The 23,585-nt window shown below is 40.0% G+C and overlaps 3 protein-coding genes and 1 long non-coding RNA gene across 4 annotated transcripts; all 4 read left to right on the top strand.

The window, feature by feature from the left end:
- Positions 1 to 277: 277 nt before the first annotated feature.
- LOC114754159 (serine/threonine-protein kinase-like protein CCR4) lies at positions 278 to 3,132 on the top strand. Its single transcript, XM_028942926.1, has one exon. It carries the CDS (start codon positions 674 to 676, stop codon positions 3,017 to 3,019), a length of 2,346 nt encoding a protein of 781 aa, XP_028798759.1. The 5' UTR covers positions 278 to 673; the 3' UTR covers positions 3,020 to 3,132.
- Positions 3,133 to 14,982: 11,850 nt separating this feature from the next.
- On the top strand, positions 14,983 to 15,555 carry LOC114754160 (uncharacterized). Its single transcript, XR_003741120.1, has 3 exons — positions 14,983 to 15,138; positions 15,214 to 15,423; positions 15,512 to 15,555. It is a non-coding gene; the product is annotated as an uncharacterized LOC114754160 (long non-coding RNA).
- A 237-nt stretch (positions 15,556 to 15,792) lies between these two features.
- LOC114754149 (uncharacterized) lies at positions 15,793 to 17,108 on the top strand. Its single transcript, XM_028942908.1, has 4 exons — positions 15,793 to 16,149; positions 16,228 to 16,488; positions 16,565 to 16,842; positions 16,919 to 17,108. The coding sequence occupies exons 1-4, from the start codon at positions 15,793 to 15,795 to the stop codon at positions 17,106 to 17,108; spliced, it is 1,086 nt and encodes a 361-aa protein (XP_028798741.1).
- A 1,610-nt stretch (positions 17,109 to 18,718) lies between these two features.
- LOC114754147 (uncharacterized mitochondrial protein AtMg00860-like) lies at positions 18,719 to 19,135 on the top strand. The gene has a single exon (XM_028942907.1). The coding sequence runs from the start codon at positions 18,719 to 18,721 to the stop codon at positions 19,133 to 19,135; it is 417 nt and encodes a 138-aa protein (XP_028798740.1).
- Positions 19,136 to 23,585: the final 4,450 nt, after the last annotated feature.

The following is a 23,585-nucleotide window of genomic DNA, read 5'->3' as shown; positions in this document are numbered from 1 at the left end:
ATATAAAAAATTTATGTGAACATTTTATTAATTAAATATTATTTGTTTAACTTGTTTATATATACATGTGTGTGTTTGTTATCTCAGTATCCTTCATTAAGCCAATAAATATTTTTCAACTAAGACATATTTGTTATATTATATCTTTCTCTAAGAGATATACCAATAAAATTAAAATCGAAATAAACTGTGGATTCTTAAAATTAAAACATATGATTCTGCACTTCTACAACATTATTCATAAAAAAAAGGGCAATAATATTATATAAATTCTCAGGGGCCATGTTGATTATTAAACGAAAATGTTGGTTGAAAACACTAATTCTTTATACTCCTTGCGACTACTGTGCCAATATTTTTAAAGACCATGGTTTGCTGTTGTACTTGTCCCCATTAAAAAAAAAAAACAGAGCCCAGGAAGCATCCTATTTGAGGATTTTTAGCGAGAACGTGGACCAGGACTTTTGTCTGACTCAACACGCTCTCACTAACTTTTTAGAACATGTGGAACCCTTCAAATGGAATTAGTCTATGGTCGTCACTACTATTCTAACAAACCGCGTTTTCTTTCCTTGGCTTTTTCATATGAATCTCTTGGCATTTGCTCTTCACCCAAATACCAGTTTCTTCTTCTTCTTCATCATGGTGAAAGTGTTATCAGGTGGTCATTTCAATGGCTTCGATTCTTAACCCCAGTTTCTGCCGCCGCCTGTTATTAATTCTCTTGTACTTCGTTTCTTCTTTTCTCGCCATCAATTCACTTTCAAGTAGTGTTTCCATTTCTGGAAATTCCAGCCACACATTAATCTGTGCCTTGCAGAGTACCAATCGGCTCCAAGGACAAAAATCATTCCTCAACTGTACCAGTTTTCCCACTGGCATTAAAATTCAAGTGAACCCCAACATTTCCTTCTCTGAGATTGCAGGAGGGAATGGGTTTGTCTGTGCATTGAGGCCTCAGATGGGTTCTTCTTCTTCTTCTTCTTCTGTCATGTTTTGCTGGAGATTCTCTACCAATGAGACAAATGTTGCCCCCAAGCGCATTTACCATGGACCTATGATTCAAAATTTGGAAGCAGGAAACTCCCAAATCTGTGGCCTTTCAAGCTCCAACAATGGCCTTAACTGCTGGCAATGGCCTGGGTTCAACACACGTAATGTGAAAGGCTTCTCGAGTATATCTGTGGGAGAGAATTTCGTCTGTGGGTTATCGGAAACATCTGGGAATATTAATTGCCGGGGAAATAAGAGCATAATTGGAGATGAACCCAAAGGGAATTACTCTGTGATTGCTGCAGGGACGAGATATGCCTGTGCTATCTCGTCCAATAATGGAAGTTTGCACTGTTGGGGTGACGTACCAAAAGCCGCAATGACGCCTCAAGGGAGATTCATCTCTTTGGCTTTGGGAGATAATCGGAGTTGCGCTTTGAGGGCTGTGAACAGAACAGTTGATTGTTGGGGGACGGATGGTTTCAGCACGCCAGAGAGCTTCAGAAACACATCTTTTGAAGCAATCACAGCTAAAGGAAGTGTTTTCTGTGGTGTTATGTCTAATGATTATTCTTTGCATTGTTGGGGAAATGATAATTTGGGCATGAACGGGACTGCTCATAAGGTGTTTGATGAAGTCCTACCTGGTCCTTGTAGAACTGACTGTTCATGTGGACCATTGCCAGGTTCTGCACAGTTTTGTGATCTTGGTCGATCTATTTGCAGTTTTTGTGACAACCAACTACTGGAATCCCAGCCGCCGCTGCCGCCGAGTGCTTCTTCACAGTCAAGACAAAGTAATTGGAGCAGCAAAATGGTGGCATTTCTAGTGGTTGGCTGTGTTGGCTCCGTTTCTTTGATGCTAGTGTTGGCATTCTTTGTCTACAGGTATTGCAAAGGCCGAGGATGCAGGCGTGTGCACGACTCTGGCCGGTTGGATGAGCCAGAAGATCAACCAGCAATCCAACCAACTTTAGAGAAGAGATTGAGCCACATGATTAGCATGGGAAATGGAGGCCATTTGGAGGAATTTTCCTGGCAAATACTATTAGAAGCAACCAACAATTTCTCAGAAGATCAAAAAATAGGAACGGGCAGTTTTGGTTCAGTCTACCATGCCACACTCAAAGATGGTAAAGAAGTGGCCATCAAAAGAGCTGAGATCTCACCCACCTCCCCGTCAGACAAAATCATAGGAGGCTCCAGGCGTCAAGAAGACAAAGACGATGCTTTTGTCAACGAACTCGAATCTTTATCAAGACTTAACCATAAGAACCTGGTGAGATTACTAGGTTTCTTCGAGGACAACAATGAGAGAATCCTAGTCTACGATTTTATGACTAATGGCAGCCTAACCGACCATCTTCACAAACTCCACACTTCAACTTCAAATCCAAATTCTCCTCTCATGTCATGGTCAGGACGCATCAAAGTAGCTCTAGACGCAGCCAGAGGAATAGAATACCTACACAAATATGCAATTCCACCAATCATTCATCGTGATATCAAATCAGCAAACATACTATTAGACTCCAAATGGACAGCCAAAGTATCAGATTTTGGACTCTCCCTAATGGGCCCAGAAGACGAAGAGTCACACCTTTCTCTTCTAGCCGCAGGCACAGTAGGGTACATGGATCCAGAGTACTACAGGCTGCAACACTTAACCACAAAGAGCGATGTGTACAGTTTTGGTGTGGTTTTGCTAGAATTGCTTTGTGGGTATAAAGCTATACACAGGAACGAGAATGGCACGCCTAGGAATGTGGTGGATTTTGTGGTGCCGTATATTGAGCAGGATGAGATTCATAGGGTTTTGGATCGGAGGTTGCCTCCACCAACACCGTATGAGATCGAGGCAGTGGCGTTTGTGGGATATTTGGCTGCGGATTGTGTGAGATTTGAAGGACGGGAAAGGCCCACAATGACAGACGTTGTAAATAAGTTGGAAATAGCGTTGGATGCCTGTTTAGCTCAACCAAAACCAACAATTTCTCGCTTTAACTCTGGTTCTGATTCAGATTAGTTGAATTGAATTTTTTTCCCCCTCTTTCACCATTTTGTCTTTTCCTTCCCATTCATTTTTTCTTTTTTCTTTTTTTATGTACAGAAGGCAAATTATTAACAGTAACACGGAGTCACCGACACAACTTTTTTTAATTTTGCTTCATTTTGTACTGAATATGAAGATTTTGCTTTGCCTTTTGCGTTTGATTTAAATAAGAAGGGAAAGAGGATTAAGGAGCTAGTTTGTATAGTCCAAAATATATGAAAAAATATATTTTTTTTATTAATTGGAAAACAAGTTTACAGATTTTTATTAAATTTACAAACATATTTTTTAATAAGAAAAATGGATACTGTCACCGGATAAAAAGTCAAGTGGTTCACATTCCGCACAAGGTACGCAAAAAAAAAAAAAAAAAAGGGGACAAAAACAACAACAAAAAAAGCGAAAAGGTCAGAGGAAATATTTTAGGGAAAATTGCAATTAGGTCCCACTCAAGGGAATTAAATGCAAAAAGGTCCCTTGAAATCATGAAATTATTCTGAAGTCTCAAGGGACCCTTTTGCAATAAATTTTATTTGTTTAATTACCAAATTACCCTTCTTTTTTTTTTAAACTTTGTATTGACAACTGAAAGAGCAGTGGTTGACAACTCAGGGTGCAAGGATTGACAGCTATCGCGGCTGGTTTGACAACTTATGGTGTGATATGCTGAGAAAGTGTGTTGTCAAACCAGCCGCGATAGCTGTCAATCCTTGCACCCTGAGTTGTCAACCACTGTTCTTTCAGTTGTCAATACAAAGTTTTTTTAAAAAAAAAAGAAGGGTAATTTGGTAATTAAACAAATAAAATTCATTGTAAAAAGGTCCCTTGGGACTTTAAAATAATTTTATGATTTCAATGGACCTTTTTGCATTTAATTCCCTTGAGTGGGACCTAATTGCCATTTTCCCAATATTTTAGCGTTGTAACTATTGATCTAAGTTCTCTAAGATAATAAAGTACTGTGAGATATTTTAGTATTATTATAAATTATTTAGGTATTTAATTAGGAATTAATAAAATATCCTGAGTGTGGTCTGTGGTCAGAAAAAGGGCCCAAGCCTAGTAGGGTTTTTATTTTTAGTCAGGATTATATTTCTCTGATGGTGAGAATTTAATTATTAGGTTTTGATGGCTGAAAGAAAAAAACAGAGCGATACATTCAGAAACAGTTAACCCTATCTTCTCCTTGAGGTTCCTTGACTGGTGACGGCTGAACCCGGTTACCATCACTGTGCCTATCTGTTAGTCAAAAGAGACCTGAATCAATTTCCTTCTGACTCTTATCTATCTTGCAGCTCTCAGATTAATTAAGCAATAACTATGGTGAGAGGTAACTATAATCTTAAAGTCCTCCGCTGTATGTTTTATAAGAGGATTCATTTTGTATTATTTGGATTGAATATATTTTATATATGTTATTTTGAATCTGTCTTACATATGGTATCAAAGCCAGGTTAGGTTCTACTATGCCTACTTTGTTCAATTTAATGTGGTTTGTTTTTATCTGGGATGATCTGACTCCATATGGAATAAAAGAATTTATCATATTTTTTATCGATTCCATATGGGATGATTAGAGATACTTATCTGCACCATCATTTATCTTCATACTGTATTGGTTCTTGCTTTTGATACATGCATATTTTGGATTAGAATAATGAGAGGAGAATTTTATTTAAGCTCTCCGATGACTATCTCTTCCCGTTTGTTGTTTTCAAAAACACATCTTTTGAAACTTGAACAGGCCAAACCGAACACTGATTTTCTTGCCTGAAAGCATAAATTTTGATTCAATTTTGGTTCTTTTACCTATTGTTACTATTTGAATGTATGTTTGGTGTTGTTTTTAAGCATTACGTGGTCGAAAACGTCGATTTTTGCTTCAAAATTCGAATTTTTATTTGCATTTAGGATCCCTGTTTCATCTGAAATATGTTTGAATGGTTGCCATATTATTTTCTGGGCATTATTGTGTGAAAATCGTGCCCAAAAAGTCAGAAAATAGCCCCTTTGCTGTTGGAAATAGACCAGAGCAGCCGAAAAAAATGGTAGTTTCTGGCAGTTGTGAAGGACCGTCGAACCAAGTCGTGGCGTGAGGCGGGTCGGGTAGGTCAACCCGCCTCGCTAGGAAGAAGGCTGAAACGGTGCGTTTTGGCTTGTGCCAAAACGACGTCGTTTCATCCACACAGGATGAGTCTCTGTTGCTGGTTCGAAACGGCGTCGTTTCGGCCTAGACTGAAATGCACCGTTTCACTTATTCAGGTAATGGGCCGAACGACTTTGGTCCAAGATTTGGGCTTTTTTTTTTAAAAAAGATGGTTTTGTTTGATTCTGTGTTTTGGGCTAAAAAGTTCTGGGCTTTTGGTTCATTTTTTTCCTGCTCTTTCCTCAGTCTGGGCCTCTTCTGTAACATCCTGAGTTTTATCGGGTTTTAATAGCCTCTTTTTGATTGATTTTGAGGATAGATTAGTGAATTAATGTTGATCTTAGTGTTTGGATTGGATTTGAGGCATGTTGGAGGAATAGGTGAACAAACCCCTCTCAGGGTATGTTCGCCGCGGCGAAGTTTTATTTCGCCCCGGCCAACCGGGAGTTCCGAGGGTGTTTGTCTTTTAGGAAGGTTTGGCCACGGCGAAGTCATGGGGACGCTGCAGCGAAGCTGTTCAGGTGAGCGAGGTTTCCCTCTCGGGAAGGCCTCGCCGCGGCGAATGTTTTCTGGGTGAGCGAGAGTTTCCTCTCGGGAAGCTTTTGCCGTGGTGAAGATTGGAGTTCATCGTGGCGAAGTCAAGTTTTCAAGCGAGTAATCCCTCTCGGGATTAGTTCGCCACGTCGAAGTTCTGGGTTCGCCGCGGCGAAAGGTGTCGAATCTATATAGTCGCTGGAGGGGTCAGATGTGCGAAAATTAGAAAATCTGAAGGAGGAGAGAGAAGCTCTGCTAGGGTTTCGGTTTTGTGGCTTGGGAAAGACATTTCTAATGATCCATTACCTCAAGTAAGTGATTTTAACTTCTAATCTACTTTCTTTCTTGGAATTTCTGAGGATTCATGGTGAAACCCTAGAGTTTTCTAGGTTGATATGAAATTGAGGTTTTTGACTGATTGTTTTGAGTTTAATTGATTGCTTTGGGTTAGTCTAAGTATTTAATCGGTGTAGTTCTCTTGGATTTGAAGAACTTTGAGTTTTTGAAATTAGGGTTATGGAAATAGGAGGTTTGTGATTGAGGATGATAATGTGGAGGTTGATTTTGAGTTTTGTGAATTGGGTTATGTTAAGGAGGGTTAAATTGGATGTTTAATCGGTTTAGAATGTTGTTAGGACTTCAATTGTTCAAATGGGATGTTTGGGTGTTGAATTCCTATAGTGGGTCCTTGAGGTTTGAATCCTAAATTGATACTCGGAGAGGAATTAAGGTTTTAATGGATTTTTTATAACTTTGGAGTGTGCTTTGATGGTTATACCCTCGTTAGTTGGGTAGAGTTTTAGTTGGAGTTAGGAATTTTGTGTCCCCAAGTGTTGTTTTGGCCACATTATTAGTTGAAAGCTAATACATGGTGGTTGTGTGTTTGTGTGCTTGTGTAGACCGGTTGTGAGCCTTGTTGGTGCATGGGGCCGTCTTATTGGTTTGTTATTCCTTGCTCAGGTGAGAGGTAACCACTTTCCAATCCTTTGTACATGCTTTTGTTGTATTGTGGGTGAATTTATGTTTTGTGCTCCGGATAACAAATGTGTTCAAAGTGTATGTCGTATATTGAAAAAGAAAACCGTCTTGTGGGCTTTAAATTGATATTGATTGAATTTGTAACTTGTGAAAGATAGGCCACTGAAAGAAGTTAATTGTGAAAGGATTATTTACTCTTTGATTATGGTTTGAACATGATGTATGAATTGGGAATTGGTGAGAGTTTTGATTGTTACTACCACGTGGTAAGGCCTCCATTAATGCATGATGGTTGGCTCTTTACGTCCCCCAAAGTGAGGGATAGGCCTTTTGGCTCCCTACGTTCCCCCGGAATGAGGGACAGGCCTTTTATAGCTCCTTACGTCCCCCATAGCGAGAGATAGGCCGGCTTCGGCTCTTGAAAATCTCCCAAAGTAAGGAATATAGTTGATGGGATTGCATCATTGCGCTTGCATTACTTGTTGTGGCTATCATTTATAATATTACTTGTGAACTGCCCCACTTGACACCTCACGAGCACCTATTTAGTAGTACCTTGAATTGGAAAGGTTGGTTACTGGGACTTTGTCTCACCCCATGGTTTACAATGTTTTCAGGTGAGGGTTCTAGGCGTGTGCCTTCGGGAAGAGACGCAAAGGCTTGAGCTTGGTTAGCTTTAGGCTTCTAGCTTTTGTTTATGTATGGCTAGTAGTATATTGCCACGTTTGGAGCCCGTTTGAAATATTTCAATTGTTGGTCTTATTGTAACTTGGAGGAATTGTTATCTCCTTATTTTGGTTGGCCGGAGGCCATTCCTAGTGTCTTATAAAACTTTGATTTATTTCATTGGAAACGTCTTAAATGAGCTGATGTAGATGTCTTTTGTTACCCGGGCCGGAGACTCCGAGGCCTAGTGGATGTGAATGAATGATTTTAGTTGCATGCAACGGAGTTTGGGTTTGACCTGAGTTTGAATGTTAATTTCTAAAGTTATGAAATTTCTTTCTACTATGGTAGTTCATTTTAACAGCTTTCCTTTTCTACCATAGTAGTAATTTTATGACGAGTTTATAATGTTTTGAGGTTAAGAGTTTTACAAATTGGTACTCAGAGCCAGTTCGTTTCTTTGAAATTGTTTCTTTTCCTAGTGGCAATATACATACTTCATACATACCTTCCCTGTTTGTTTTGTGTTTCCTTTCTTTTCTTTACTAATGAGGGTTTCCATCCTTAGTTGGGGAGAGGAAGGATGGTACAGACACGTCAGACAGATCCAGTTGGTAATGGACCGCCTCAAGAGAATGAGGCCTTTCTGAGACAAATGAGGGAGATGATGACGGCGGTGGTAGGTGAAAGGTTGAGAAAGTTTGAAGAAGACTTCACGAGGAAGCATCAAGAGTCGGTCAATCAAGAGGACCGAGAGAACGAGATGACTATGGAGGCACAAGGAGAAGGAGAAAGGGGGTTTAGAGGTGGTGTTCAAGCTAGAGACTTACCTCAGAGGGAGGAGTATCGAGCAGTTAGCTAGGGAGGAGATACTTCAGAGGGAGTGATTTACCCTCCGCTACTGAATGACATCACTAAGGTGTGGAGAGAGGTGCATCGTCATGATCCTCCACAGTTCAAGGGAAGCTTGGAACCGTCAGATGCAGAGAAGTGGATTGAGCGGATAGAGACAATCTTTACTGCCATTCCTTGTCTTTCCCCGCTCAAGGTACAAGTGACGGTCACTTATCTTGTGGAGCAAGCAAGGCATTGGTGAGATAGTGCAAGACCTTCTGATATATCTCAGCTGGATTGGGATACCTTCAAGCGAATGTTCTATGATCATTTCTTTTCGAAGGAGTTGTGAATGGAAAAGCAATTCCTGTTCTACTCCTTGAAGCAGGGAGAGATGCATGAGGATCAGTTTATCACGAGGTTTATTGATCTGGCAAAGTATGTGCCCAGACAGACAGAAGATCATTCGTTCTGGCTAGCTCAATAGTTGATGAACCGTGCAAGGCCAGAGTTGAAACAGCAATTGGCCCTGTTAGAGGTCAATACCTTTGAGGAGATGTGTGTGAAGCTGCGGGTCACGGCTAGAAGGACAAGAGAGGTGGTGGAGGCAAGGAGGGCTGAGAACCAAGCTAGAGCAACCCGTTATCCTGGTCCTATAAGAGGAATGGGGAAAAGAAATCAATACAGCTCTGGGAGCTCGAGTAGCTCAAGGAGAAACAGGAATCAAGGGCATAATCAGAGGTCGAATGCTCAGAGGGGCTTTATGCAAAGGCACCAGAATCCAAACAATCAAACTGGCGAGGGACAGGGCTCCCGTCGAGATTCGTCAGTGACCACCCTGAGTGTTACTGGACCGTGCCCCAGATGCGGGGGAGGCATGCGGGGCAATGCTGGGAGTGCTTTCGATGCCACCGGTGGGGACATATTGCCAGAAACTGTCCAGAGAGTCAGCCGACACCTCAAGCTGGTCGTTCTACTGTTCCGGGATGTGTCTATGCGATGACAAATGAGGAGGCTTCTGCATCTCCAAACTTGATTCGAGGTAACATTCTACTTGAGGGGCATGTTATTTCTGCTTTATTTGACTCGGGTGCTATGCACTCCTTTATTTCTGTGGACTGTGCTCAGAAGTTGAGCTTGCCTGTGGTTGAGCTACCTTATGATTTAAGAGTGTCTACTCCTTCTGGAGTCACTGTCGTAACTGGAAGAGCGTGTCTAGAGCTTGCACTTCAGTTTGAGAATTGAGATTCTACAATAGATTTGTTTTGTCTACCTCTGAAAGGTATCGACGTGATTATTGGCATGAATTGGTTGATGGCCAGTGGAGCAATTCTTGATTGTAAAAGGAGGTTGGTGACGATTCTGGTAGGTGCCTTATGTGCTAAAATGTTAGGTGGTCCAGTTTTGTTGTCAGCTGCTCAAGTAGAGAAGGCGGTGAGAAAGGGGTGCCAAGCCTTCATTGTCTTCTTCTCAATTAGTGAGGATGAGGCAAGCAGAATTGAACAGATAGCTGTGGTGAGGGACTATCCAGAAGTGTTGGCAGACGAGGTTACAGGACTACCTCCAGAGCGGGAAGTGGATTTCTCCATAGAATTAGTTTCGGGAACCACCCCAATCTCAAAGGCTCCCTATAGAATGTCTCCTTCAGAATTGGTCGAGTTGAAAAAGCAGCTAGAAGAATTGTTAGAAAAGGGACTTATCCGACCAAGTGTGTCACCGTGGGGATTGCCGGTTTTGTTTGTGAGGAAGAAAGATGGTAGCTTGAGGATGTGTATCGACTATCAACAATTAAACAAGGTCACAATCAAGAACAAGTACCCGTTGCCTAGAATTGATGACTTATTGGACCAATTAGTCGGAGCATCAGTTTTCTCTAAGATTGATCTGAGGTCAAGATACTATCAGTTGAGGGTACACTACTACAAATTGGAGAATACTTGACGCTAAATATTTGACGGTTATCATAAAAACCGTCAAATATAATCCCCCCGAAAGAAAACTTGACGGTTTCTTTAGAAACCATCAATTTTAGTAGAAAAATATTTGACAGTTTCTTTACTTGACGGTTATAAAATAACCGTCAAGTATATTAAAGGTAAACTTGACGGTTTTAAATCAAAACCGTCAAGTTTAGTAATACTTGACGGTTTTGATTTAAAACCGTCAAATATTATTTGAAAATACTTGACGGTTATTAATAGAAACCGTCAAGTATTATGCTTAAAAACCCATCCCTTTCCCCTGTTCAGTCTCTTCAGTTCAAAATTTCTAGCGCCCCCTCCGCTTCGGACTCTCCAAGCCGCCGTACCCACCTCTGTTTCGGTCATTCCCTTTTGGTTTTTTTGCCCGTCCTTGCTCGTCCTCCATCATCGTCCCTCTCGGTGTCCTCCATTATCGGTGCGGCATCCTCCTGCTTTGTCATTGTGCGTGCATTGTCCCGATTGCGCCCCCTTCCACTTCGGACTCTCCAAGCTGCCATACCCACCTCTGTTTCGGCCGTTCCCTTTTGCTCTTTTTGCCCGTCCTTGCTCGTCTCCATCATCGTCCCTCTCGGTGTCCTCCATTATCGTTGCGGCATCCTCCTGCTTTGTCGTTGTCGTGCATTCTCCAGATTGTCATTTCGGCTCCAGGTTGGTAATGCTTCACTCGCGCCCCTTATTTCCTTTAGTTCTTCCTTTGAGAAATGATTGTAGTGGAAAGGGAATGATAGGATAATGCTAGGACCGTTCACCATGCACACACGGAAAATGGGTTTGCTATTTGGCCGAATGGGTTTTCTTTTCTGTTCTTGATTCTAAATGGGTGTTTCGCATTTTGATCAGTTTGGGTTTAGGGTGTTTTAGTTTTTTGTTTTCGCGATAAAGTCTGGGGAATGCAATGCTAATGTTTCAATTTTTGTTTTTGTAATTGAAATTGACTATGTGCTGGTTTGGTTTTCTGCCGTAAAGCCTGGGGAATTCTAAGTTATAAGCCGTTATGCTGTCGATTTTTTTTCAAATGGAATAGCACATTAGTAGTAGTAGAATATTTTTCAAACTGAAATGAAAGTAAATTTTTGTTGAATTACTAGTTGTTAACAACTACTAGTTGTTAGCAAGTAGAATTAAAGAGGGATAAATGTGATCAATAGTGACTCATGTGTTGACTTTCTATTTTTGTTTAATTCTCATAATATCTTTGAGTCACTGATCACATTTTCCTCTAAATGATTCATCTTAGTCGGGGACCATGGGCAAAGAATGGATGTCCGCCAATCGTCTATCAAAAGAATATTGGGATGGGGTGGAAGATTTTATTAAGTTTGCGATTGAGCACGCCGATGATCGCAACAGGATTATTTGCCCCTGTCTTAAATGTTGCCTTTTGAAGTGGGTTTCGCTATCCGATTGTGAGAGCCACTTAATTATCAATGGAATTGATCAAAGTTACAAGTGTTGGACAAAGCACGGAGAGACAAGAGATGTGAGTAATAGTAGTCGAGGGCATAGTGAAAGCTGTGGATCATCTAATCTTGACATGAGTACATGTGAAGCTGATCGTCTTGAGGAGATGACAGATGCGATTGAACGGGAACTTGACGATTGTCCTGAAATGTTTGATAGATTGAAGTGTGATGCTGAGACACCTCTATATGAAGGTTGTACTGATTTCACAAAATTGTCTGCAGTGTTGAAACTGTATAATTTGAAAGCAAGAAATGGGTGGAGCGACACAGGCTTCACAGAACTGCTGTTGCTTGTTAAACAAATGCTATCGAAAGAAAATGAGCTTCCAAGTAAAACGTATGATGCAAAGCAAGTGTTGCGCTCTGTCGGCCTCAGCTATGAGAAGATACATGCTTGCCCCAATGATTGCATTTTGTTTAGGAAGGAGTATAAGTCACTAACTGAGTGTCCTAAGTGTAATGCATCACGCTACCAAGAGAATGGGAAGAGCCCGAAGAAGGCATTATGGTATTTTCCCATAGTGCCAAGATTCAGATGCTTGTATAGTAATGTAGAAGATGCGAAAAATTTAAGGTGGCATGCAGATGAAAGGGTTAAAGATGGCATGCTTCGCCATCCTGCTGATTCTCCAGAATGGAAGAAGTTTGATATTGAGTATCCTGAATTCGGGGAAGAAGATAGAAATCTACGCCTTGCATTAGCCACCGACGGGATGAACCCTTATGGGATGCAAAGCAGCACCCATAGCACATGGCCAGTGATTTTGTTTATATATAACCTTCCTCCATGGCTATGCATGAAACGCAAGTATTCAATGATGTCTATGATAATATCTGGGCCAAAGCAACCGGGAAATGACATAGATATATATCTAGCTCCATTAATTGAAGACTTGAAAGTATTGTGGGAGAATAGAGTTGATGTATATGATGCATATAAGGAAGAAAAATTCAAGTTGAGAGCTATGTTATTTGGCACAATTAACGACTTTCCTGCGTATGGTAATCTCTCAGGGTATAGCATTAAAGGACAACTTGGTTGTCCCATTTGTGAAGAGAGCACAGATTCCATAAGGTTGAAGCATGGAATGAAAAATTCATACATGGGACATCGTAGATGGTTGCATCGTGATCATCCTTACCGGCGATTCAAAAAATATTTTAATGGGAATTCAGAAGAAGGTAAGGCACCAACAACGTTGATTGGGGAGGATGTATTTCAAAAGGTGAAAGATATAGATTGTGAATTTGGAAAACCTTTGCGAAGCATGTTGGACAAGTGGGTGGAAGAAGAGGTCTATTTTCTTTATACTGCCGTATTGGATAACCCTGAATGTGAGACATTTTCTTGATGCTATGCATATTGAGAAAAACGTATGTGAAAGTCTGTTTGGCACATTACTCCATATTCCCGGGAAGACTAAAGATGGCATAAATGCCAGGCTAGACATGGTTGAAATGGGGATAAGGGAGGAATTGGCACCAGAGGATAAGGGAACTCGTACATTTCTTCGTCCGGCAGCTCACACCCTTTCTAGAAAAGAGAAAAGTAGTTTTTGTGAGTTTCTTGCTTCAGTAAAAGTGCCGGAAGGTTACTCTTCTAACATTAGTAACCTTGTGTCAATGAAGGATATGAAGTTAAAAGGTTTAAAATCTCATGACTGTCATGTCTTAATGGAAAACTTTATTCCAGTGGCAATACGGGCTATTTTACCTGATAAGGTACGAGTTACGATCACAAAGTTATGTTTCTTCTTTAAGTCTCTTTGCAGCAAAGTGATTAATCCTAGTAAATTGCCAAGATTGCAAACCCGAATCATAGTTACGTTATGTGAACTTGAAATGTATTTTCCTCTGGATTTTTTTGACATCATGGTCCATGTAACCATCCACTTAGTTAGAGAGGTCCAATTGTGTGGCCCAGTGTATTTAAGATAGATGTACCCAGTTGAGCGTTACATGAAAATATTGAAAGGGTATGTGAAAAATCGAAGTCGGCCAGAAGGTTGTATTGTAGAACGATATATTTGTGAAGAGGCTACTGAATTTTGTACCCATTACTTAAAAAATGCAAGTGATATTGGGGTTCCAATGTCTCGTCATGAGGGAAGGACAGATGGAGAAGGGATTATGGGAAAGAAAGTCGTAACTATTTCAAACCAACAGTGGGAGCAGGCACATCTATATGTATTGCACAACTCCGAAGAGATTGAGGACTATGTGCATGAGCATATTGATGAGCTAAAGAGGGATAATCCCAATAAACTTGAAAGTTGGTACACCAAAACACACAATAAACAATTTACAGCATGGTTGAGAGAGCATGTGCATGGCAAGTATAATAATGATCCTAATTCTGTTTCGAAGAAATTAAAGTTGTTGGCAGATGGACCGAGCAAACATGTGATTTCTTTCACAAGCTACCTTATGAATGGGTTCACTTTCTATACTAAACAACAAGATGATCGGAGTAAACAGCAAAATAGTGGCGTAACTCTTGTAGCTAGTACCATGCATATATTGAGTGCCAAAGATAAAAATCCTATCTATGCACGTATGTCATACTTTGGAGTGATTGAGGATATTTGGGAGTTGGATTACATTGAATTCAGAGTTCCGGTATTTGGTTGCAAATGGGTGGATAATAATAATGCATTGAGGATTGATGACTTAGGGTTTATACAATTGAATTTGAATAAAGAAGGATACAAGGAAGAGCCATTCATTTTGGCTTCTCAGGCTACGCAAGTGTTTTATGTCCCTGACCCGGCTGCCAAAGGATGGTCTATTGTTTTGTTGACTAATAAAATGGATATTGAAGAGACAGGGTATGAAGACAATGCAATTGAAGATGATCCATTTCAAGGGGCCTCACTTGATTCTCATTTAAATGAAGATCAATCCATGTATGTCAGGCATGATCACAACGACGGAATATGGATTTCAAAGAGGGGGAAAGTGTTTCGTAAGAAGATCAAAACAATTCAAACCAAGAAGAACATGCAAAAACATAAGAGTAGAAAAAGAAAAAGATCTTCTTAAACATGCATGTAAATTCTCTCATTATTTTCTTTGATTCTTTTATTTGTTTTAATTTTGTTCAAATAAATTTCGTCATTAATGACTTTATTTTCATTTAATGGATTCTGATTCATTTTGTTTACTTCAATTTCATTGCAGATGGCAGACGATAGCGGATCTAGCACTGATAACCCATCTCAGCCGAGAGATGCCTCTGAGCAGGAGAGATAGTTGCAAGAGGAGGCAGCACGCATACAGAGGGGCCTTTGTGTCATGCAAGAGGTCGTGAAAGCTCAAACAGAAGGAAAGAAATTTGCCGTACAGTGGAATAAGAAAGGACAAGCTGTACGGTCAAATAAATTTATCAGCTATATTGGGGCAGTGGCACGAAGCACCGTGCCCATTACAGCGCAGCATTGGAGGAGGGTTGATCGTTCAGTGCGAGACACTATTTGGACAGATGTATCGGTAATATATTATAACTCAAATTTCGTTTTCTTACAAGCTGCGTGACACTAATGTGTTGTTTTATATGTTTTGCAGTCTGCATTTGATATAGATGAGAGCAGGAAGAGGTTTGTGGAGGGGAAGGCTGGGAGGGCACTACGCTCTTTCCGATATTTTGTCACACACAAGTACTTGAAGGATCCTTCCACAGCCGACGAGTCCCAGGTTCCTAGCTTGATACGGGACTTGGTCAAACCAGAGGATTGGGCTGCTTTTGTGACGTCACGTCGTGATAGGCAATTTCAAGTAATAATCCTCGCTCTTTTTGATATTAAATAGTCCATTTTGTTTAATCTATATATTGTTTGATTGTGAATCTACTTTGTTTTTACAGGAATTAAGTTCCCAAAATAAGGAAAGAGTAAAGAAGAATGAGTATTCCTACCAAAAGGGCCGCTTGGGTTATGCGGGCCTTGAGCAAGAGGTGACTCAGCAGGAGGGATCAGATGTCACTGTATCACGTCAGATGCTGTGGGCACTGGCCAGGCAAAATAAAGATGGCCAAATTGATAATCCTCGCGTTAAGGAGGTCGTGGATAGGATGGTGAGTATTATTCTAAATTAAATAATCTTCACGTTATTGTCAAATATCTTTAAGTATGAATAACTATATCAATGTTTGTTGCACAGGAGAGTTTGTCCCAGGAAGTTTCGCAGGGGGCATATTCTGCAAATGACCAGGATATATTGAGGAGGGCATTGGGGACTCCTGACCATCCTGGTCTTCTTAGGGGTGTCGGTTATGGAGTCACCAAGAGAGATTACTTTGGGTACCGACAAAAGCCCTCTTCATCGTGCACGCCTTCCTCTGCTGAGTTCATGGAGCTGAAGGAAGAAACACGCTGGTTAAAGGAGCAGGTTAAAGTGCAAGCGCTCCTAATCGAGCAGTTGATCAAGAATCAAGCACCACAGCCGGCTCCGAATCTCAGCCCAAGTGGCAAAGACAGCTGCACATTCCCCTTGCTACCTGAGGTATAATACTTGTGTTTATATAATTACATTCAATAATTTATATATCTAGCTAACTTGTCTCTATGTTAAACAAATCAGGGTGAAGCGGACGTTCAGTGTATGGCGGATAGCCCTAAACATCACACTGTTGCAACGGGCCGCATGTTCAATTTACCGGGGGAGAGTATAATTCATAATGTTCCTCTCCCTGCTGATCATGTGAGGGTGCAGTTGAACACTGCTATTGATGCGAATTATGCCCTCCCGATTCCCACCCCAGATGCAGAGACAGTGGCTCAAGCAGTGGGTAGCTTTGTCGCTTGGCCTGGCCGTCTTCTTACATTAGGACATCCTTCAAAGGTATATATGTATAGGTCTACAAATTCAGCTGATTTAAAATAAACTCTATTTTAATTACTAACAGTCTGTTTGTCAGTCTAAGGGGAAGAAGAGCCTATTGGGTGATCACTCATTATCATCACCACAGAAGCAGCCCTCTGAGCCCGTTCAAGTGGTATCATCAAGATTCCGAATATGTCTTGAGGAATATGCAATTGGGGCCAGATTAGAACATGGCGAGGATTTCATGATTCCCCTAGAGTTTGAGCCAGAGGTATACGGTCGACCCTCGTCAGATTATGTCACAAATGAAGTATTGAAAGAGATTCTGACGCATGGAATGGCCAGCACAAATGCCTGTAACTTTTATATCAGGTATTTGTTAAAACCTTAACTAAATACTTAAGTACTTGAACATTTATTCTATTGATATCTTCGTTTGTTGATTTAGATATCTTTTCAAGAACTTCATAGCCCCTGGTGGCCTTGATGACAAGTTCAAGATTATCAGCCCCCACACTTTTGCTGGCCACGGACCTAATATGAAGAAAGACTTATCCAGAGACTTGTTAGATATCTTCATTTCTAGGGCAACACCGGGGGCTCAGACTTTGTTTTTGGCGCCTTATTGTCAAGGGTAAACTTTCCTAAATTCTTTCATTTTCAAAATAATTTGTAATAGTTCTAATTGTCTTTCTTATACTTAGGGGACACTGGATGCTGATTGTGGTCAATCCCACAAAGCCGGGGATTTGGTATCTTGATTCTCTTCATGGGGATCCAACCAATCGACCATTTATGGTTTCATTGTTCAACAAGTAATATTTATCTCTATTATTTAAATTTAATTTAATTTCTTACTTCAATCAAATTTTTGACAATCATTAATATTCAATTTTATTGTCTTCTCAGGGCTTTGTGGCTATACCGCACAAATCAGGCCTTACCCTGCCCCCCGGTAAAAAACGGCCAATTTGACGATACCTTCCCGTGGAAGAAAGTGAAGGTATTCACTACCATGATTTACTATTCTACTAAATATGGTTTATTTATATGATTGACTAATATTATTTCCTTTTCCATTCTTTACAGTGCCCACGTCAGCCCAACAAGAGCTCCCATTGTGGATATTGCGTGATGAAATTTATGAAGGAGATAATTCTGCACAATGCTGACTCAATTCCCACGCAGGTAATATGCATTTGTTAAGGTTCAATTTATATATTTAAGAATTATTGTACTTACTGTAGCTTTACATTTCTATCTAACTTAAGTCATAATTTGTGGTTGCATACAGTACTTTGCTGACACATATTGCACAGTGTATTCATCTGCTTAGATGGAAGAAATCATTGAGGAGTTGGCGATGGCCTTATTCTGTCAGTGGGCACAACATAGATAGGGAAGTGTACATTAAGATAGTGTATGTACGTACAGCTAGCTTTGGTTTCAATATAATTTTGGTTTTGGTTTATTTTTGGCTGTTGGTTAGTTTTAGGCATTGCACAACTTTGGCAATTGGCTAATTTTGGAATTGGTTCACCTTTTTGTACTTGCCAGAATTTTAATAAATCACAGTTGGTTTTCATTGGTTCATGTATATATATGATAATGTAAATTATTTTCGGTTCATTAACATATATGTATATGGCTGAATTAGTTTGAATGCTGGCCTGCATGATTCTGTTGAATGAGCGTTTGTTATCGGTTTCAAAATTGCAGGGGGTTGCTGGCAAAGGAGAACAAATTTTAAAAATAAAAACAAATAATACTTGACGGTTATTAGTTAAAACCGTCAAGTATTATAACATACTTGACGGTTACTTTTAAAACCGTCAAGTATTAAATAATACTTGACGGTTTTTCAAAAATAACCGTCAAGTATGTTTATAATACTTGACGGTCACTCTATGGAACCGTCAAGTATTACAGAATACTTGACGGTTTTTGGAACCGTCAAGTATAATCAAAATAATTGGCGGTTTTTCTCTAGTAACCGTCAAGTATGATTTAAATATTTGACGGTTAATAACCGTCAAATATTTGCTGTGGAAATATATGACGCCAGTATAGTTGACGGTTTTTAACCGTCAAATATGATCCAAAATAACCGTCGAGTATTTTTCATTTTGTAGTAGTGGTACGAGTAGAGGACATTTCAAAAACGGCCTTTCGAACTCGTTATGGACACTATGAGTTTTTGGTGATGCCTTTTGGACTAACAAATGCTCCAACGGTCTTTATGAACTATATGAATCGGATCTTCCAACCTTATTTGGACAGATTTGTGGTAGTGTTCATCGATGACATTCTAATTTATTCTAGAAGTGAGGAAGAACATCGAGAGCATCTTCACATCGCACTAAGGATTTTGAGGGATCACCAGTTGTATGCTAAGCTGTCAAAGTGTGAGTTTTGGCTAAAAGAAGTGAAGTTCTTGGGTCATGTGGTGTCAGCTCAGGGAGTAGCAGTGGATCCCAACAAGGTGGACGTAGTACTTAAGTGGGAAGTCCCTAGATCGGTAACTGAGGTGCGGAGTTTTGTGGGATTAGCTGGCTACTATCGGAGATTCATCCAAGGCTTTTCTCAGATTGCAATGCCATTGATTAAGTTAACCAAGAAGGATCAACTGTTTGTTTGGACGGAGAAATGTGAATCAGCGTTCTAAGAGCTGAAGACTAAGTTGACTACAGCTCCAGTGCTTACACTTCCGATCCCTGGAGTACCGTATGTTCTTTACACCGATGCGTCACTAAAGGATTTGGGTTGTGTGCTGTCACTTTGCAGTTTAGTCCCTGAAACTGCTTTGCCTTCCTTTCTCATCTTTGGGACTTCTGCATAAAAAGAGTCTAGTAACCTATCCAATTCAGGCTATTTTTGGTACTTTTAGGCCCAAAAGTTTGGATGTTACACCTTAAACCTATCTATCTCACTATTGGAATTGTATTTTACCTTATAGACCCATTTGCACCCAATGGGTCTCTTTCCTCTGGGTAGATCCACAATTTCCCATGTACCGTTGTCTTCCAAGGCCTTTATTTCAGCTTTCATTGCATCAATCCACCTAGGATCCTTGGCGGCTTGCTCATAGCTATATGGTTCTGTAACACTGTCAAGACTAGATAAAACATACTTATATTCTTTTCATATATTTGAATGAGATAAGTATGATTGCATTGGATACTTTACTGGTTTTACCTTTGTCATCAACATATGGTCTGTATCCATAACACAAGCATAGCCCACCACTGATTTAAAAGTTGTGTCTACATGACACACATAGTCTCTCATCCAACTAGGTTTCCTTTTCTCACAGGTTGGTCTATTTAGTGATGGATGGGCTTCTATAACTATTGGGTCTGTAGTATCATTGAATGATTCTGGATGGTCATTAGGATTACTAGACCTAACTAATAGTGGAGATATTGGTTCAGCATCAAAACTGTGATGTGTGTTACTAAAGGGATCAATCACTTGAGTGTCATTGTCTCCCCCTTGATTGAGACCCATTGCATCTCGAAAAGGAAACCTAGATTCTTCAAAGAGAAAATCTCTACTAACCTGGACAGTTTTGGACTAAAGGTTATATAATAAGCAACCCTTTTGACTAGGTGGGTAGCCAATAAAGACACAAGGTTCAGAACGATGCTGAAATTTATCATGATTATTCAAAATTCTGGCAAATGCAAGACAATCGAAGACTCTTAAGGCAAATAAATCAGGTTGATGGTGGTACAGAATTTCATAGGGTGTTTTGTTGGCTAAAACTGAGGAAGGAGTCTTATTAATCAAGAAAGTGGCCGTCCGTATAGCTTCCCCCCAGAATTTTAGTGGAACATGAGACTGAAAAATAAGACTCCTAGCAACCTCTAAGAGATGACGATGTTTTCTTTCAACTACCCCATTTTGTTGTGGTGTATAAGGACATGAAGTCTCATGTACTATCCCTTTGCTAGTGAGATGAGATTTCAATTCAGCATTAACAAACTCCAAACCATTGTCAGTTCTAACCTTCTTAACAACAGAGGAAAATTGAGTAGCAAAATAAATCAAGAAATTCTTCAAATGGTAAACTACTTCATTTTTATTTATCATAAGGAAAGTCCAAGTACAACGAGAGAAGTCATCAACAACAGTGAGAAAATATCTATGGCCTCTATAACTGGGAACCTTATAAGGTCCCCAAACATCTACATGAATTAATTCAAAACTGCTGTGGGTCTTAGAAGTACTAGAAGGGAAAGGTAACTTGGTTTGTTTAGCACGAGAGCAAACAATACATTTCTCATCAGTGACAATAGGAATATCTGTTTTGAATTGCATCTAGATATCTAAGTTTATTGATAGGAACATGACCTAATCTATTATGCCAAATGACTTGTTTAGTAGAGACATACATCACACTATTTATCTTGTTAACTTTCTCAATGATATAGAGACAACCATAAAGGCTACCAATCCTCCTTGTTTTCCCAGTTGATATGTCCTGTAGTGTACAATAATCAGAGTAAAAGGAAGCTATAAACTCCTTATTGGCTATCAATTTAGAAATAGAAATGAGGTTATAACAGCAGCCAACAACATAATAAACATCCTTTAGGACTACAGAATCAAGTATTTTGACAGTGCCTACATGAGTGATCAACATCCTATCACCATTAGGGATCTTAATTACTCTAACAGGACCTGAATACCTATCAACCGTATGAAACATGCTCAGAATATTCACAACATGACACGTCACCCCAGAGTCAAGGATCCAATTAGATTCACAGAATGACCTGGGGACAGCAAGAACAATACCTGAAACCGTCTCCTCAAAATAGTCAGTTGCTCTGACAGCTATGTCATCTGGCTCATTTCACAAAAGCTTCAATATCTGATCATATTGGTCTTGAGTGATGGGCATCTGACTTGACGGAGGAGAAGGTAGAGATGAGGTGGTGGTAAGATGATTAGCAGTAGGATTCTGAGGCCGTCTAGTGTGAAGGTTTGTGGGAAAACCGATCAATTCATAGCAATTTTCCTGTTTGTGGCCTTTTCGATGACAGTAGGAGCACTCTTCAGAGGACCTGCCTCTTCCTCATCCTTTGCCCCTGCCTTGTCTTCTACCACGAGCTGCCATTGTGTCGTTGTCAAGGGAGGAGTTACTGGTATGGGTGGAAATATATTGTTGGGACTCATCCTGACATATCAAGGAATAGGCTTGGTTAACTGTGGGAAGTGGTGATCGAAGAAGGAGCTGAGTTTGAGCCTGATGGAAGTTATCATTCAGTCCAGTCAGAAATTGAAACAATCATTGTTGCTGGACTGTCTTGGAGTAGTCTTGGGTGGTATTGCAGTTACATGTAGGCAGAGGCATAATGGCATCATACTCATCCCAAAGATCCTTAAGTTGGGTATAATATTCAGACACACTTGCAGCACCTTAGACCATGGAATTGATCTTCTTGTGTAAGGCAAAAATACGCATACTGTCGGCCTTATGGAAGCGTTCCTTCAAGTCCAACTACACCAATTGTGCACTGTTGGAGAAGACTATACTGGTGGCTATCTGCTTGTCCACTGAATTGATGAGCCAAGATAACATAATAGCATTGCATGGGTCCCAGAGATCCCTTAGATTTGTATTTTGATTATCTCGGGTGCACGTTCCGTCGATGAAACCCATCTTATTCTTGGCAAGGAGAGTAAGTGTAATCAAATAGCTCCAAACTTCATAATTATCGGCTCCCCGTAACACTTGAGATACTAAGGTCACCGATTGAGTGTCCGAAGGGTGAAGATATAGGGGATGAGTAAAGTCAACAAGCATCTGTGTGTTTTCCGTTGTATCATCTTCTTTAAACCCATAATGATTTACCAAAAATAATGGCCGACAGCGGGTGGTTGTTCGAGATGAAGAAAGATGAAAAAGAAGAAATCAGGAGCACAAGAAGGATTCTTTTATCGATCAAAAACTCTGTGGCGGTACAGGTGTTGATGAAGACAACAATCTTGAGGCAGAAATTGCGAGAATGATGGCTGACGATCACTTAACACGACGATGACTACTCTAACAAGTCGCGACTAGGGCTACGACTGATGCAGCGAATGAGTTGAGAGACTGAAATCATACGATGACGTCGTCGTGAACACTGGTGTTGTGTGGACCAACCAGAATGTCTCCAGGAACTGGGCTTCTCACTTCTAAGCCCATACGAACCTGCTCTGGTACCATGTAAAGGACCAGATAACCTGAATACTGCACAATATTATTGATCAAAGGGGCCACTCGGCCATTGATTACAAAAGACTACTTGTAACGGACTCTATCACTCCTATTTATAGACCACAGGGCCCAACGGAGCTAACTTAGGCCTACAACACTTACGCAACCCACACACCTCTTAACAAATTTAAAATTTAATCTCTTAAAAACCAAAGCAAATAAAGTTAAAATCTTGTGAAAGCACATGAATTTAAAATTTAATCTCTTAAATCTTGCAAAATGGTTAATACTCAAAAAGCAAATAAAGTTAAAATCTGGCGAAATAGTTAGGTACTCAAAAAATGGAAAAATAGATATAATTCTTCTATCTATATATTAAGTCAAAAATTGTTTCACGGTTGATGAAGCTGTTAGCTCCCCTCTATTTTCACTGTTCTATGAACAGTGCTGACTGCTTGTTGGGCTGCGTGCGCATAAAATATTGTGATCCATGCTTGATTTAGATGTGGACTGTCACATCCAGTATTATGTTAATTAAAGATAAGAAATATTCTCAAATTATTGAGGATTAAAAATGATAAGGAAAAGTCAAAAGATTTTGGTGGAAAATAATTACAGTAATTTTCCAAGCCAATTATAGAAAATTGACTAATTAAGGACAATTGGTCAAATGTAAATAAGGAAAAATATTTCGAGCCTTGGAAAATTAAGGGAAAATGAGGATAATATCTTTTGAGAGTTATATGAAATTATAAAGTTGGTTTTATGACCAAATTACCCTTAGAGAAATTATGAGAGAATTTAAGGGTGATTTAGGCTAATTAAGGGATTTTATTTGGAAAATTCCAAATAAATATTTTTAGGGGAAATAAAATTCCAAGAAAATTCCTATGGGATCCCAAGGAAT

This window comes from Neltuma alba, unplaced genomic scaffold (assembly GCF_004799145.2).
Source record: "Neltuma alba isolate B1F8T4 unplaced genomic scaffold, ASM479914v2 tig00010087_pilon, whole genome shotgun sequence".
In the NCBI taxonomy this organism is placed as follows: Eukaryota; Viridiplantae; Streptophyta; class Magnoliopsida; order Fabales; family Fabaceae; genus Neltuma; species Neltuma alba.
Note: the sequence above shows the minus strand (reverse complement) of the source record. Positions and strands in the feature narration are given on the sequence as shown.